The 17,710-nt window shown below is 36.1% G+C and overlaps 1 protein-coding gene across 3 annotated transcripts; it reads right to left on the reverse strand.

Moving 5' to 3' along the window:
- Positions 1–1,008: 1,008 nt before the first annotated feature.
- On the reverse strand, positions 1,009–16,745 carry LOC129256499 (amidase-like). 3 transcript variants are annotated; one of them, XM_064096521.1, is made up of 12 exons: positions 16,376–16,745; positions 14,061–14,307; positions 13,270–13,442; positions 11,734–11,873; positions 10,321–10,521; positions 8,809–8,883; positions 8,293–8,461; positions 6,987–7,049; positions 6,326–6,426; positions 5,543–5,726; positions 1,290–3,626; positions 1,009–1,115 (listed from the first exon to the last, which is right to left on the reverse strand). In XM_064096521.1, the coding sequence occupies exons 1-11, from the start codon at positions 16,395–16,397 to the stop codon at positions 3,427–3,429; spliced, it is 1,575 nt and encodes a 524-aa protein (XP_063952591.1). In that variant the 5' UTR covers positions 16,398–16,745; the 3' UTR covers positions 1,009–1,115; positions 1,290–3,426. The 3 variants fall into 3 exon arrangements, with proteins under 3 accessions (XP_063952591.1, XP_054750659.2, XP_063952592.1); XM_054894684.2 differs by having other exon boundaries at positions 1,281–3,626; XM_064096522.1 differs by having other exon boundaries at positions 1,009–1,099; positions 1,257–3,626.
- Between the last annotated feature and the right edge of the window lie 965 nt (positions 16,746–17,710).

Below are 17,710 nucleotides of genomic sequence, written 5' to 3' on the forward strand. Positions count from 1 at the left end.
AAGGGGGATATTTTAAGCCCCTTAAGTAATCATGAAAACAAATTATTTTCTTGAATTGAATATTTGTTATACATTGAGTTGGAAGGGGAATGTTTTAAGAGCAACCTACTCCTCTTGGACGGTGATTATGTTAAAAAGTCAATGCTTACACCGGGAAGAGTGAACACATACGCCCTAAGCTAATTATGTTTCATCAAATTCTGAAAAAAAAAAGTAGTATTCCCTTTTCCAACTATGATTCTCTTGCTTCACCCTCTTCCTCTCCCTTTCCCCTATTTTTTTTGGCCAACCGATGGGGGGGGGGCACGTGTCCCCCTTCCCCCGTAGTTGCACCAATGGCTTATGACATGTCTTATACAATGCAGCATTTCCCCTATACTTTGAATCTTTCGGAAAATATGATGATTTTTTTTGACAGACAAATCATATCGTTGGCTTCCCGCAGGGTGATATATTTATATGGGTCAATAATCAGAATTTAATGCAAATTGTGCTTTGTAACCTCCTCGAATATTATCATTTTCTTCATATCACCGGTCGACCTCTCGTCTCCTATTTATGAGCAATTACCAAGCATTTTAGCCTAATAAAGCATGCAAGGCTTGGAGACCAGGGTGCTCAAGAGCCCCCCCCCCTGTAAGCAAGTGATCGCTATAAAAGACAATCAAGATGGAATATTCCTTTGAAAGGACCTTTAAATCCCCACCTCAAGCCTATCTCTGAAAGTGTTCGTTTCATCTCCAACGACAACATAATTCACAAAATAATGATCAATTTTGACCGGACGAAAGATAAGATGTCTCCAGTAAGCACATTTTATATAGATAAGTCTGCAGAACTTAAAAGCAGGAAAGCTTAAGTTGCAAAATTATTTTACAGAAATCGAGTTATCCACTTAAAACGATTCACTTTAGTTTTATCCATGTACAGCATCAAAATGGCTTCAAAGGAAATAGGTTGAAGCTCTTTGGCTCAAACAAAAAAGAACATCTGGTCAGGAACTTATTTATCTCCCATTACACTTTTATTTTCAAAAGAAGTTGACAGATTATGATTGCTTGATGATAGTCCCATGATTACTGCTTTAAATGCTTTATACCTTGGTCACATTTGTTCTACGGCGGCCGTACGGCGAGTCGAAAACAGCCGTTTCAACATTTTTTTTGGTACCAGCTACATATAGGTGGTTTGAATGAAAATGAATAAAACGACTGTTTTTGACTCGCCGTATACGGCCGCCGTAGAGCAAATGTGACCAAGGTATTAGATTTAGTATTTACTTGAGATGCTTGATAGTAAACAAAAACGTTTGATCCACACTTTGTTTCCTTTGAAAAGATGAATAGTCAGAATCTTTTTCTTATACACACAGCTTCTGCTGGGATCTACAGTGCGTATAAAAAAACGGGACAGTTTTGAAAAGTCCATAAAAAATTTGTTTCAAATAAAGATATCTATATTTTGATGTTAATAGATGCTCTGAAATCTTATCTTTGAAATTTTGTTCATGCTTGAGCGAACACGGGACGTTTTTGTCGGGGGTTCAAAAAGAGGCTTGCGCCAGAATGGCAGAATATGAGTAATCTGGTGATCAGACTTCTTGCGAATCAGCAGACTTCCTCTTAACCTTTTCATGAGCTGTGCCATAGTTTTCGAATTATGCTGTCAAATTTTATTTACAAATTTATTTATGTACTTGAATTATTATTTTTTTTCATTTAAACTTTTTTTAACCTTAAATTTTCCTTCATAAGTAAGAAAAGAAGACTTTTTGTCAACCCAAACAAGAAGATTTGCGTTATTAATTGGGAAAACTTATAATTATTCAAATCCTTTCATTATGTGAAACAAATTATGTTATGGTACCTTTAAAAGTTATGAATCAATTTTTCAAGGGGTTATTGATTCCTTGACCAATAAGTTTAATTATATGCTTGACAGGACAAACAGGAAGGGATTCATGTCTTTCAATGGCAATGGTGTATTAAGTCAATTTTGAAGGAGCAAGATATGGCAGATCGGGTAAAATGTATTAAACAATTGTGAGCGAGCGAAGCGAGCACGCAAATATTCCCACTTTTTCATAACAATATCAAATTTTGTGATAGATTTTGACATAATATTCAGAAAATAATATATTTTACTTTCTATCTTTCCTTTTATTTCCTTTCCACTTTTTTTTCTTGGTCATGATTTTTTTAAATTCGGGGGGGGGGGGGGAGAGCATCCCCGAGCCCCCGCCCATCTGTATGGCACTGTTCAAAAGGCACCATAACCTTTGTAGCACACAAGAAAAGGATTTGAGAAAAAAAATACACGCTCTCCCATACTTCGGTTGAAAAAAAAATGTTTTTGGTTGAAGAAAGAATATTCAAAGCTAAAGAGAACATATTAAAAAGAAACAACAGAACAATTCAAGCAAATAAATAGATTTGAAAATGAATTTTGACCGCATATTCCATTAAAAACCATTAATAATTTTATAAAGCCTACCATTAAATATAAAATTATAGAAGATACATGTATGTGGATAGCTTCGTATCATACTATCAACTCCTAAAGTTTGTATGAAATACTTTTCATTGTGTTACAATTACAAAGAAAAATGCTCTATGGTAAGTCCCCAGCACAGACATGCAAAGAAACCACTTTCCTTGAATTAAAAGTAATTCGTTGGTGAACTTCTCTCCATCTTTCTCCATACACAGACTCCCTGCAGACATACATCTGTGAATACTTTGCAGGGGGTGGTCCAGCTTTCACCGAAGGGGGGATATTTGCATCCACATTTTCCCCGACCGGTCGCTAAAAGCAGATTGCTGTTGTTGTATTTTTGGGGTGGATAGTCATGAATAAACACCATTTCGGTATTTCATCTATTTAGAACTGAAAATTGAACTTTCTGAGCATTTTTTGTATGTAATAATGCATAATTATGATACGTATCTAACCCCAAATATAATGCAAGCGCGAAGCGCGAGCTGAATTATATTCTGGTCTGGGGTGAGCCAAGGCCCTACAAAGTTTCATGACCAAGAAAAAAAGGAGAAAAGGAAAGGGACCCAATAAGACTGTTTGCAGTGACAAGGACATGAAGAAGATACATATTTCACCATCAAATAATGCGAACACAAAGCACTTGGTTTGTTATTCCGACCTGTAGAAAACTAAACATTTTAATCAGGTTTTGTAATCATGAAAAGGATAGTTATCAAACTAAACAAGTGACGACGGTGCGAAGTCCGAGCTGAACACTTCTGGTATTCAGGTATGAAAGTGAATAGTTAAAGTTATTAATTACGTTTTATTAAAGAACATTGAAAACGAGCGCGAAGCGCGAACTCAATTTTTAGAGTTGGCTTAGATTTAGACCTACTCAACGGGACATTCTAAGCATCGTAACCATGGACAGGATGGATATATACGCTACTTGGTGGTACCATTGATAAACTTCTCAAAGGCGTGTGCTATTTGTAAGAGTCTAAGTTCGTCAAATTTCTTCCCAGTCAGCAGAAGCCCAACCGGTAGTCCCCCGACTGTCCCTGCGTTGATGGTGATAGACGGATGACCAGTCAAATTTCCAGATTTAAGATTTCCTCCAATGTTGGAGCCAAATCTGACAATTTCTGTAGACATATCATAAAAGGGAACAGTATAGGTATTACTAGAGGCAACTCTGCAAACCGTCACATCCTCACACGAAATGTTACACATTCACACTGACAAGGTATATTACGTTAAAAGCCCGTGAAAATACCACTGATTGGTTTGAAGTTTGTTCAGTTGGTATGACTGTAGTTTATGATCAGGGGCGGATCCAGGATTTTCCAAGGGGGGGGGGGAGAGAGAGAGAGAGATAGAAAAAAAAGCTTCTTAACCCAAAATTAACGGTATTTCTTCCTCGAAAAAAAATTGAAAGCAAAAAAAAGGTATTCACTTTCAAAAAGGAGGCACACTTCTGTTTTAACGGCATTGTTACATTACAAATTTTAATTGTGCCTCTAAAAAGGGGGATGGAGCACGGGCCGGCTTTGCCCCCCCCCCCTGGATCCGCCAGTGTATATGATTTATATCATGGGTATATAGGTTTCAGAAAATACCGGAGTACAGATTGGGAGAGAAGGACTTGGGTGAGCCAATGCCCCACAAAGTTTCATGACCAAGAAAAAAAAAAGGAGAAAAGGAAAGGGAAATGGTGAATATATTATAGTTTTTCTAAAATGTATTTAAAAAAAAAATTGTATTAAAAGTTCATTTTTTGCTCGCTCGCTTCATTCTCCGCATCTTTTTAGAATTTTAATTCCACCTGCCATAATGTGGGACCCTCAAAATTGTTGGTTCATGACGCTATGCCAGGCAGCAGATGGAATGTTTACCATACTTTGTATCATTCCTTTAAAGCCGCCATTCCAGGAACACAGACATTGACCCTGTTCTTGGTAAGAGACAGGGTTCGTCTATTTGCTTGCTTATTATTATGATATCATTTGGGCTATGCATATGATCATAAATAAAAAAAAATAGTAATATTTTTTTATCAAAGGATAATCTACCCTACCCTGCTTGGGGAAGTTTCGTCCATCAAAACTAGGAAACTAAGATTTATCTTGTGACGATTTACGGAACACTATCTTAACAAACACTTTGTATAAGACCCCTCCCCCTTTCTAACAAGATTTGAAAGACAAAAACAAAACACGTTCCAATACAGAATAGGGGAGTGTGTGTTCCAATGTTCCAAGCAAGGGGAGCATTGGACGAAGTGTTCCAATATTAGTTGGTTAAAAATATAGCTTGAAATTATTAGTGATACGCATGGTGACTTTTTTAAAGGTTTGCAACTGTTGATCTAGTGTTATTACGCACCTTATCCCAGGGGCGGATCCAGGATTTTCCAAGGGGGGATACATTTTTCCGAGGAAATTTTTGACAAGCAAAAAAAAAAGGCCTTTACTTTTAAAGAGGGGGCACGGGCCGGCTTTGCCCCCCCCCCCCTGGATCCGCCAGTGTCCTAACCTTACCACAAGTGAGAACATGGGGTGATCCGATTGTTGAGGGGTAAAAGAATGGCGGAGGAATGAGAAATAATGGGACATTATGGGGGCACCAAAAGTATCCATCAAGTTCATTCTGCGTGGGATAGGTTCGCCCCTTCCATGTTGGGGGATGCCTTGCCGCCTTTAGTGCCCTACCAGAAAATTATCGAACAAGCCCAATTGGCTTCGAACTGTATTACAGGATAAGTCAGAATACGTCTACGGGAAAACGCATCCTATTAATTTACTTAGTGAACTTTTTAAAAATAAGCGTGCATGCTTTGTTCTTCTCATTATGATTTATTTTGTTTTTACTTTCCATCTAAACATTCCTCGCGAAGCTAAACATCACGTTGTAGAGACACTTACCCTTAGGATGGAATAGCCCCCACCCCCACACAAAAAAAAGAACGAAAAATTCAATCATTTGAAATGTTTTTATGTCAATATGACGAACATCTTTATTTTTGTTGTTCTTGTTGTATTATTGAAAAGTCTGATCTCACCTTTGATTGACGCATCACTTTTCACCATTGGTGGAGCTGTGAAGGGGACTGTTGGCATGGCAACCACGTCGTATTCTGCCAAGACATGGTCAAAATCCCTTTCAAGCTGTCTCATCAGATTCTGAGCCTTGCCGTACATATAGCAGTATTTCTTTTTTAAAAATGCACCATGCAGCAGCTGGGCCTGTTTGATTTGTGAGAGAAGAAAAATCATATTCTTGATATATACTTTTAAAAGGTAATATTTCATTATCATTATTTTTTATTTTTATTACAATTTTTATTATTACTATTATCATTATTGTTTTATAATTATTATTATTATTATTAGTAGTGGTGGTGGTGGTGGTGGTAGTAGTAGTAGTAGTAGTAGCAGTAGTAGTAGTAGTAGTAGTAGTAGTAGCGGCAGCAGTATATAGGAGTAGTAGTAGTAGTAGTATTAGTAGTAGCGGCAGCAGTAGCAGTAGTAGTAGAAGTAGTAGTAGTAGTAGTAGTAGTAGTAGTAGTAGTAGTAGTAGTAGTAGTAGTAGTAGTAGTAGTAGTAGTAGTAGTAGTAGTAGTAGTAGTAGTAGTAGTAGTAGTAGTTTTTTATCATGATCATCCTTAATATCATTCGCGTCTAATATTTTTATTGTGCCTTATTTATTCATGTTTGTAGTAATTCCATATGAGAAAATCGAGAGAGAGAGAGAAAGAAGAAAGGAGTGGAAACAAGATTTGCAAAAGGAATGGCCACAATTTTTTTTCCATAAAATTTTGTCCTTTTAATGCATTTCTTCATACTTTGTTATAAGGATGAAGGTCTTTTGCGTTCTTTTTGAGTCGGGCTCCAACATCCCTCATCATATTTGACGGATAGTATCCGGTGTGGCTTAGCCCAGAACCTGAAAACAGAAAACAACACTCAAATAAAAATTGGGAACAAAATAAGCAATGTATTAAAAATATAACGAAATTGTTGCTACCCATACCATTTATCTGTTAAAAAAATCAACAACAAAAAATACAAAAATACTACCTGAGGTAGCACAGTAGACGAAAAGTGGTACTTAGGTTTGAAAGTATAAGGAAACCCGACTTAACAAAAATGAAATTTTTATGAATGTAGCCATATCAACTTAGTTTATTTAAAGAGCAATATTTATGTAATTATATAACGAGTCTTTAGTCAATATCATATTTGTGTTCATGTGATCCCGTAGTCTATAACTAGATTGTACGGCATGAAATGGTTATACAATATTGTAACCCAAAACGTGACCACATTGTCCAAACTAGTAAACAAATTTCTAATCAATCATGAATAGTAATTGGGTCTATTTGTTCATGAATAGTAATTGGGTCTATTTGTTAACACCCCTGGTAATATTTTACTTCAATCTGACTCATTTTTATATACTCTTCTCCAGAGAGAACCTGAATTGTTACAGTGTACATGACATACCAGCAGTGTTAAAGACTGTGTCCACCTCACCAATGCGTCCAATCACACTGCCAAAGGACGTACCTGCAACACAACGACATATCTCATTGAGTATACGTACGACTAAACACTCTAAGGGGACTTTTAAATACATTTATGTTTATTTACAGAATGGTTAATATATCAAGAAAAATGGAGTATTCAACAAGGTTGAAATACGTTCCAAATGGAAGCTATCTTAAAAGGTCCCAGGATATTGAATATAGGCAAAACAGTTTTTTTTTTTTTTTTTTTTTTCTATACGCAAGAAAAATACAGAGGTTACCTCTCTGCTTAAAAGGATGGTCCGGGCTGAAAATATTTATATCTTAATACATGATGTAGAATTCACTGAGCAAAATGCCGAAAATTTCATCAAAATCGGATAACAAATAATGAAGTTATTAAAGCTTAAAGTTAAGCAATATTTTGTGAAAACAGTTGTCATGAATATTCATTAGGTGGGCGGATGATGTCACATCCCCACTTTCCGTTTTCTCATGTTATTACATAAAGTCATGATATTTTCATTATTTCATACTTGTGTGAATAATATGTCTCCCTTATATTGAAATAAGTTGCAGCAATAAATATCTAATGCACTAAATCAGTTGTCAATCCAATTTGTCTAGTTCTTGGAGGAAAACAAATTGAATAAACCTAATTTCATATAATAAAATACAAAAGAACAAGTGGGGATGTGACATTATCAGCCCACCTAACGAATATTCATGACGACTGTTTTCACAATATATTGTTAAACTTTAAAATTCAATAACTTTGTTATTTGTTATCCGATTTCGATGAAATTTTCGGCAATTATATATAAATGCTTTATTACGCAGAAGTTTTAAAATATGAAATACTGTTGTTGTTTGTTTTTTTCATTTCATAACGATTTAGGTCTAGGGTTGATTGAAATATCTTTCCCAACAATTTTGAAATTTATTGGGGATTTTGCAAACTTTCTTTTTAGACTAAATGCATATGTGATAAAGGATTTTATTCATACATCATTATATTGAGTCTGGAGTTACCTTTTAAGTTATGATCAATGCAACATTCATTTCCAAATGTAAAAGCATTAAATACATTTTCTAAAAGATACAACAAACTGGAAGTAGCAACTCAGGAGCAAAGCTTGTGACGAGTGCACTGTGAAAAAATAGATAAATCTTCGATTTAAATTCTTTAAGGAATAATTATGTTTCTGTATATATGAGAGAAACAATGACACATTGTATCACACTTCCCTTTAATCCAGCAATGGTAATGAATAAAATATTACTTGATTTGTGCAAAGGAATCGAAACTTCTTGAACATGAGCCTCAGTTGATGATGCAAATCCACTGATGGTTTCACGAATTAGGTTGTCAACTTCCGGATCGGATACAGGATGATCAAAACCTTCTTTTAAGACGGCTATTCGGATCGATGCAAGATCTATATCCTCCAGCTGAACATAGGGATGGGTAAGAATAAATTGCTTATGTAATTGCTATCCGACATCTACACTAATCAGGCTGGTCATATCCCAGTCTTGCCATTGAAAATTATCAATTTATTTTAATTGCATCCTACAGTTTTCCAAATAGGGCATGCACAAATGATAAAATAATAAATATCAGGTTGCCGTACCGTAAGCAAGGGCAAATATTTTGTTTTCATTCATGAAAAAACACTCTAAGAAGCTCGCCCTCTAATAGAAATGCTCCCAGTATCCATATGGCTTCTTTTCATTTCTTTATACTATTAAGAGTTGTATGAAATAAAAACAAATTGTGAATCAAAATATTATTTTACCTTTTGAGAATAAGATTGTATCTTCAGATCACGTGGTTGTCTAGCATCGTTTCCATTATCATATCCAGATATTACCTATGAGGGAAGTGAAGACGATGATTACCGTTAGAATAAAATTAATAAATGTTGTTTTTTCTTTACCTCTATCACTTTCTATGCTCTCATATCGACAGAAACAGAGAGAAAGAGAGACCTTATTTGGACTATAAACATGGTATTTTGAGGCCGCCATCAATAACCGCTCAAAATGGCGGTCTCCTGATTTCATAAATGCGTATGTATACATGTAAAGTTATAGATTTTAATGTTGACGACGACGCCGCCGCAGTCGCAGGTCCATGCCTGATATAAGGTTTGCATTTATTATAATGATATCACCAATAGTTGGAAAGGTAATTTGAATGTTAGACGAATTTACTACCAATTTCCTTTAATCATGTATACCTATCCAATAAGGTATAGGATATAATACACGGATAAAAACGAACTTCCTAAGATTTGATTTGCGCTTTTGCCTATACTTCCAAACGTTTTCAAATGAACATCAGAACATAGATGACATCTAAAACACAGTCAAAACGAAATCAAATACAATTATACATTTATAATACATTGTAACAGAAAAAAAACGATCATTTTTTACTGCCTGAAAGCTTTAAATGGGATTAAAACATAAAGATTCGATATTCCAACAATGACATGAAAAATAAAATGATGACGATGATGATCATGCGTACGGAGCTCTCGATAGCCATCATAACTTGTCATCAGATCAACATGATGTGTCATTTTCTTTCTTGTACGACCTTTCAAGATCAGAACTAAATCAATTAATGATATTAAATGAAATGAAATTCATTTACTCACTAAACAAAGAGAGTGTCATTATTCGTAATATCAGAATGGTCATTGTTCACAAGGACTGCTTTATAATAAGGCTTAATCCGAAATCGGTATCGTTATTTAAAACAGCCGAAGAAACGTCGGTAAATATACTAAGCCTATTCATTCAGTGTCATTATTTTGTAAGAACTGATATTCATAATGGGAATGAAGGGGAGGATGCTAGACATATTATAAGAGAAGAGGGTGAGTAGTAATAAAGGAAAAATTGTCTCTGATGTCTTGTCATTATCGGGGTAAAGAGCTACTAATCATGACGTAATAAGGGGGTCATCTATCTCATTTTGTATTATGAATAACGACCCCCCTATTTGATAATGATATAGCCAGGCTTATACACTGTAAAAATTAAGTGCTAATTTAGCACTGACATTGCTTGTATAGTGACTGCACTACGAGTGCTGATTTTCTAGTTTAAATTTGAACTTGAAAATCAGCACTCGTAGTGCAGTCACTATACAAGCACTGTAAGTGCTAAATTAGCACTTCATTTTTTTACAGTGTAAATAGTAAAGCTTATGAATAATGAACATTTTTTTTCCTTATTATTACGACCAGTGGTCCTCTTGATCTGTGGGTATATCCCTACAATGGTATTCTTAAACATACCTCCAAAAGAAGAGCACAATCTTTCACCGTCTTAGCCATGGGTCCCAAGTGATCGAAGACAAACTCCCCGGATACTGCACCTGTGTATGGTACTAAGCCATAAGTCGGTTTGAGACCGACCAATCCACACCAGCTACAAGGTATCCGAACCGATCCACCTTGGTCACCCCCGATCGCCATATCTACTTCATTAATTGCAACCTCCAAGGAGATAAGGGGAAAAGGGTATTGTATACAATACATGCATAACACACCTAAACACAAATTATCTGATTGCATTATTAACCCTGCGTAATTATATAATCATTTTGAATTGCTTACTCCCATACAACCCCCTTCTAACATTTATTCTTATATTTTGAGGGTTACAAATGTCATGTTTGCAATTTCAAGATTTGACCGAATTACGTTTCACCAACTTATACGACACTTTCAAATTAAAATATTTATAATTTGAGGAACCGAAAAGTTCTAAAAATGCATATTTCTCTTAAAACACACAGTAAGCCCCACCCCTTCCCGCTTTTGATTTGCAAACGTAGATTTTGTTTACATAATATAATCGACATCAGGGGAGCGTTTCATGAACATTTTCGTCCGACAAGTTGTCAGGTCTGTCTGACATCTTTCCTAGATTCAGATTGGCTGAAAAGCATTGTTACTATGGTAACTGTCGGATAAAACAGTACTTGTCGGATAAAACGTCTGACAATTCCTTTCATGAAACGCTCCCCAGATGATTACGTGAGGGTTAAAATAAAATTCCACAATCCTTCTCTTCCTCTTCCACCTTATTCTTCTCACCGAACTACCCCACCATCTTCTTCGTCTTCATCATTTTGTATAGGCACCTTGGGGTATTCATTTTCATATTAATTGTCAAATACCGTGGCCAAATGGAGGAAGAGGAAAACGATGAAAGTAGAAGAAGAAAGAAAAAAAAAAATGAAGAAAGAAAGAAAGAAAAGGCGAAAGAAAAAGAAATGAAAATTTGTCTTTTCCCCCTCTTCTTCATTCTTTGCCTGTATGTGTATAGATGGATGGTTGATAAAGAAGCAAACGGATTCGGTTAGCAAGGTAACAAAAGATGAAATTTTAAAGGCCCATTGTGTATCTCGATAAGAAATTACATTTCTACCACAAAAAGCTTATTTTCCTCACTCGCTGCTCTTTCTTGCATAGATGGGCCTACATGATGCTCATGGGATAAAATGACTTCTTTGTTATTTTTACTCGCTAGCTCGCAATAATGAATATTAATTTATGTAATGATAGGCCAATGTTATCATTTTTATTTAAGTTATAGCACCATCGAGAACATTATAGAGCTATGTCTTACGCGCCAAAATAAAATATCATAGCGACGCCCCTATAGGCATCTCAAACTCCCTAACGACCAGCCCTCATACTTACTAACACTGCCGATCCTGAGCTAGATCCACCGGCGCAATGACCTGGTTTAATAGGGTTGGTAACGAGGCCTGTTCCACTTGTATGGCTGTTCGCTGAACAGCATAATTCCTCACATGTTGATTTTCCAAGTATGGTGCCTCCTATTAAAACAATGGAAACAAGCACGAAAGCATCCTAAATATAAATACAGTTATTTCTTATCTATATGATATAGTACCACTCTATGATATAGTTTACCATCTACCTAAGATAAGGAGGGGTCATTTATGCTATAACGGGTACTTGACGCTCTGATTGTTTTTATTTTGACATTTTACTTGAACACTAATGAATGGCATATATACATGAACCTTAAACAGGGTTCCATATTTTTTTATGAAATCGGAATAAAATGTTATCATTTATTGTAGATTAGTGTGTTGCTCACCGTCGTATTATTCCTGTTTTGTTACAAAAGAGCACATTCCAGGTGCTAATTGTAATGAGAATCCACTAAAGTAGATAACCTAATCTAATATAATTGAATGACAGCTTCAGTGGTACGTCAAAAAGAGATCTAGACGCCTCATCGAATCTTCTAAGTGGCTTTTTTAAATTGAGTATTGTGGAAATTTAAACGGGGTGACCAAATCTATTGTGGTAAATCTTAGAAGTTTGTAACATTTATTCATGTTAGTCATGATTTGATAAAACGGTGGGGGTAGCGTGGTTCAGATAAAGAATAAGTACACCGGAGCTATCCACATGGCATACAGATTCAAGTAAACATTAGTAACCAAACATGAAAACTCGAACCGGGTATAGGCAATTCAATTAGCGATAAAAATAGGAAAATTCAAACTGGATACCCAGATTAAGTGATCACGATGGGAAAACTCAAAGTTAGCCACATAAGGTGATCATGATGGATGGGGAAACTCAAACTGGTTACAGAGGGTCGTGGGTTCGAATCCTAGCCATGGCGTGTTTTCCTTCAGCAAGAAATTTATCCACACTGTGCTGCACTCGACCCAGGTGAGGTGAATGGGTACCCGGCAGGATTAATTCCTTGAATGCTTTAGCGCCTAGGCAGCCCAGCTAAAGCCGGGGACATAATAGCAGGGACCGCTGGGAGAGCAGTTTTCGGAACTGAAGTGGCTACCCTGGGTAAATATACCGCTATTAATATTATTATTATTATATTATTATAGCCAGAACGTGGTAAAGCTTGAACCTGAATCTAATAATGAAATTTGGAATTGCCTTGGTAGGCCTTATAAGCGGCTACGGTTTAAACTCGAACAGGATGGAAAAATCAATTAATATTCATGCACTCTTAAAACAAATCAGTCAATTGACTAGATCGGTATATTAGCTTGATACAACTGATAATATGTCTAGTCAAATTTCTGAAGTATATTAGTCAGAAATAACTCTGTCCTAGTAAAACACCACTAGAAAATAGTCAAATATGGCTAGAATAACTGTTGCACCCAGCTGACTCGATTAACTAGTTTTTTGTCTGATATTTTTGGCGATACTTCCACCAGGTCATACCTTCATCCAATACCCAAGTGACTACGGTAGCATCAAAATCTGGAACGAAACCCTCAAGACCATTGAATCCAACCGCCATGGGAATTCCTGCTATAGCAATAGAATCCTTGATCGCGATACGCTTTCCTGATAGCTTCCCTTCAGCGGTTCCTTTGATATTGCACCTGTAACACCTTTTTAAAGGAAGTAATTGGATGAAATATAGAAACGAGAATGATAACAAGGAACGCACTGATGGTGGTCTGTTGAAGGAAGTTGCCTTTTGACGCAATTAAAAATATTATACACAAGAACAAATATGCAGTTCTGAATGGTTTGAAAATAAAACGAATTGATTATTCTCGATATTGGGTTTTGTTTGACATGTTTGATTGAAAATCTTTCTACAAGAAACCCATCATGATGGATGCCACTGGCAATTATGGTGGACACCATGTTAGTAAAAGAGGTCAACTTTCAACTGATTATAATAAAGAATTCATGCATACGTGTTTATCATATTTTGAGTGAGACTATGAGATAGAAGTGTAATTTAACTTCAAGTTGATTTTGATTTTCTGATTTTGAAAGTCTATCTACGAACATGGTATTCGCCTTTCAGTGGCGGTACAAAGAGCGTGGGGACATGTAGATTATTTTTTTAATTGGAATAGGTTAATGTCCGCCCTTGTTCCCATCAGCATTCCCCCCCCCCCTTTAAAAATCCTGGAACTGACCCTCATACCGTCTAATGACAGTGACTGGCCCCTCCTTATATCATGTTTATCAGTCCAAGATTTTGATCGTATTACCATGCATTATGTGGGTTATCTTCCTTCCTGGGTCGATATCCTTGAGTTCGTGGGTACTTCACCGGTAGACTGGGTTCGACCAGGTCATTAAGTTGGTTCATCGACTTCACGGAATCATTGATGACGGACTGGTATTCTTCGAGTATGGCATCGTCCCCTTCCAACCCGAGGTTGAGCTCGATTGAGATGTCCGCTAGCTCTTTCAATGTCGGTCCCACGGCCATCGGCGAAACGTTCACTGACCCCCCTGAAATACAATTGAAAACACACATCCAGATCGACAGCCCCACACCAGGTCAAATGCTAAAATTAACAATTAAGGCCTTGTTGAAATAGCATAATGATAATAACAGATAATAGTTATATCAAGCGAATAACAAATGGAGTAGTTGTTTCTGTGCTTTGCAATATACAAGACAAAATATTAATACACTCTTAGAAAGTATTATAAAAAAAAATTGTAGGTGAATATGATTGTGTTCGACTAAGAACAATTTGGTCAATAACTCAACATCTCAATATGTCGGTTAGAATCTACTTCAGTTTATTTTGACCAATATTTTCGGTCGGACACAGATTTGCCGCAGCCAATTCGACTCATCCCATTTGATAGTTTATCATCATAATGAAGCATAATTAATATGACAATAAAGTAATTATCACTAGGACTAGTATTACACAATAAACAGAATTTCAGAATAAATATTTGACACTGTAAATGCCTGAGAATAGTATTTTGTATTATCATTGTTTTCATAGGTTTTTATTAATTTCATAGGTCCATAGGTTACAGAGGGTCTACTCTGTGAAACAGCGTGCGTGGATATTGTTATCAACGCTGATTCTAGGGCACTCCATCCGTCTTTTTACTGATCATTTCTTTGTTATTGTAAATATACAGTATATCGTTGTTATTATTTTAATTGACGGAAAATAAATACAATACAATACGACATTTGCTCTGGCGAAAATTGTTCCGATGGAAAATCTGCTCATTAAGCCAAACACAAAGCCTAATCTCCCACACTTAATAAACCCAAAATCTTATCTTTCCATTATTCTGAACCAAAACACTTTTACAATCCTATAACTCTAACCATATACCCTCTGAGATATTAAGACCGGAGTAATTGCGCTGGAGTAAATGTCGTGTTACCTTTTCATAAGATTAGATACAAAGATGCAGGAGGGGAGTTCAGAGGCTGGATGGTAGAGTTTACGTAAGTGGGTACATACATTTTCCAACAGTGGGTTTTATGGATAAATTTTACAGAAATATCCTGATGAATATATATCAAGCATTGTAATATTTGTAATACCTTTGAGCCTTGTACACTTGCTATCTATAGCAAAAGCATCATCTGGGCACTTGCGCTGAATCGTACCACTTCTAACCATTCGACCATTTTAGTTCCTCACGATGTGTCCCTTTTCCGTTCTTCTTATCTTTTTTAAAATCCTAATTAAGTGGTGTCCAGAACACCTAGCCCCCTAACTCTCAAACCCACCCACTAGCCTTTTAAGCGCAAATATGGACATGGGACAAACATTATATAAATACAATCATGAATGATGAAGGCGTCCGTTTGTCATTTCCAAAATACTATCCGGCTAGAAATTGTAATATTTTACTATCTATTTGGTTAACAACGGCAAAGTAGCACATGTTGATTTTAGTTATGTTTTCCTTTGACACAAATTAGATTTTACATCACAATGAATTTTCATATCCATGTACATTCAAATGGTATCACATTCTTTTGGAGAAGATACTCTCTCAGGGCCAGTGGTGTACCGTGGGTCACGGCATGGGGGGAGGGCACCAGCAAAAGATTTGAGTCTCTTTGTGGGCGCGTGAAGCGCGCTCAATTGCCAAGCATATTAACCTAATAGAGACAGTTTAAGGACTGTGCCATTTAACGGATATGTATCTCACTGACAAAATAATGCGAGCGCAAAGCGCGAGTTGAAAATTCTTGATACTGAGACCTAAAAAAGGGACATTGAAAACAGATTTTTGTAATCATGATACATACCTGCCTCAATAAAAAAAAACAATGCGAGCGCCAATATGTTTCTCTTTCTTTCTTCCTCTTTTTCTCCTTCCCATTTTTTGCCAGCCGATGGGGGGGGGGGGCACGTGTCCCGCCCCCCCCCCCCCGCAGTTAAGCCCCTGCTCAGGACATAAGAAAAAAATGATGTTTATTACATTTTTTTTTTCATTAAATTTGAATATTTACGATGTTGAGGTTTTTTCTCGTTACACAACCCTAATCAAAACATGTACAGTATACTACGGTACTTTATAGACCTACCTCTGTTACTTGCAGTAGCCATCCTGAACGAGCTGTGCTTTGGACTTCAATCTGTTTGCTTAATGCAGCTTAACTCCAATTAAAGTTTGCAGCGATTGGAACCAGAAAAATGCTGATACCTTTTCGATAGGTCTATTGAAGAAACCCAGTATGTTCCTTTTAACATGCATACAGAAGGACTCCAAATCACATTTTCGATATCATAAATAGCTTTTGAAAATGTTCAGTGATGCCAGACAGTGCTGGTACTGTGAGTTTGTTTCTTACTGCACAAACGCATATTGTATTTCAACACTTACGTGTTTGCCTTCCGTTAAGATGTCTGTAATTTCGTTTGACCTCGTGTTTATAGACCACATGTAGTTATACTAATTTGAGTCCATTGCTTGCACTTCAGACCAGAGAAATTTTTGTCGAGATCGACACGAGAATGAATGGAAATATCGTATATTTTACTCTGTTTTCATTTATTTTTAAAAAAGTGACATTTGCGGGGATATTTGACGGTAGTTTCGCACAATTAGTACAGAATACTGCTTTTCAAACGTCGGACTCGTTTAACGCTTTAAACAGGACTATCTTTCAAAGGAGAAGCTTATTTTTATATCATTTTTAATATTATTATTACTACTATTGCTTTTTTCGTCCAGTTTCGTCAAAATAATACCCGATTTACAAATATAATCTATCAATTTGAAACGATTTTGAATGACCTATGACTATGAGATCAACATTAAAGAGCCAAATAGTTCATTCAATTTGATTTAATTGGCATGTGATTTCCTAATTTCCTAAAAATCAAATTAAACAAGCACAAGAAGTGTTTTCGAATTCGCAACTGACACTCAAATTCATGAATATGCAAACAATTACAGCATCTGGGCAGTCTTTTTTGTTGTATATGGTCGTTATTTTGAAATTTTAATATGCTAATTTGATCCACTTGGAAATTGGATCTTTACCACATAAATTATCATAATTTCTCATTCCTCTTACAAACCGTCACAAACAACAGCTCGTTTTTGTTCCACTTTCAGAACTGTATAATTACACACGACTATGACTAGTACATAAACATAATACGGGTAGAGCGTTTGATAAATATCAACTCCCGGGTATCAACTACAATGAAAGAATGATTTAGAAACATATACTATAGGTGACATTTCAACACAGTTATGGGACAAAATAAATCTAACCAAATCGATAAGAAAAAAAATAGAAAGATGAAATAAATATTTAAAACAGAGAACATGACGTATTGAAAAATAAGTACTAAAACATGTTATCTGCATTTGAGTGTTTGAAGTGCAAATGTGTGTGCCTGCACTGCTG

This window comes from Lytechinus pictus, chromosome 3 (assembly GCF_037042905.1).
Source record: "Lytechinus pictus isolate F3 Inbred chromosome 3, Lp3.0, whole genome shotgun sequence".
NCBI lineage: Eukaryota > Metazoa > Echinodermata > Echinoidea > Temnopleuroida > Toxopneustidae > Lytechinus > Lytechinus pictus.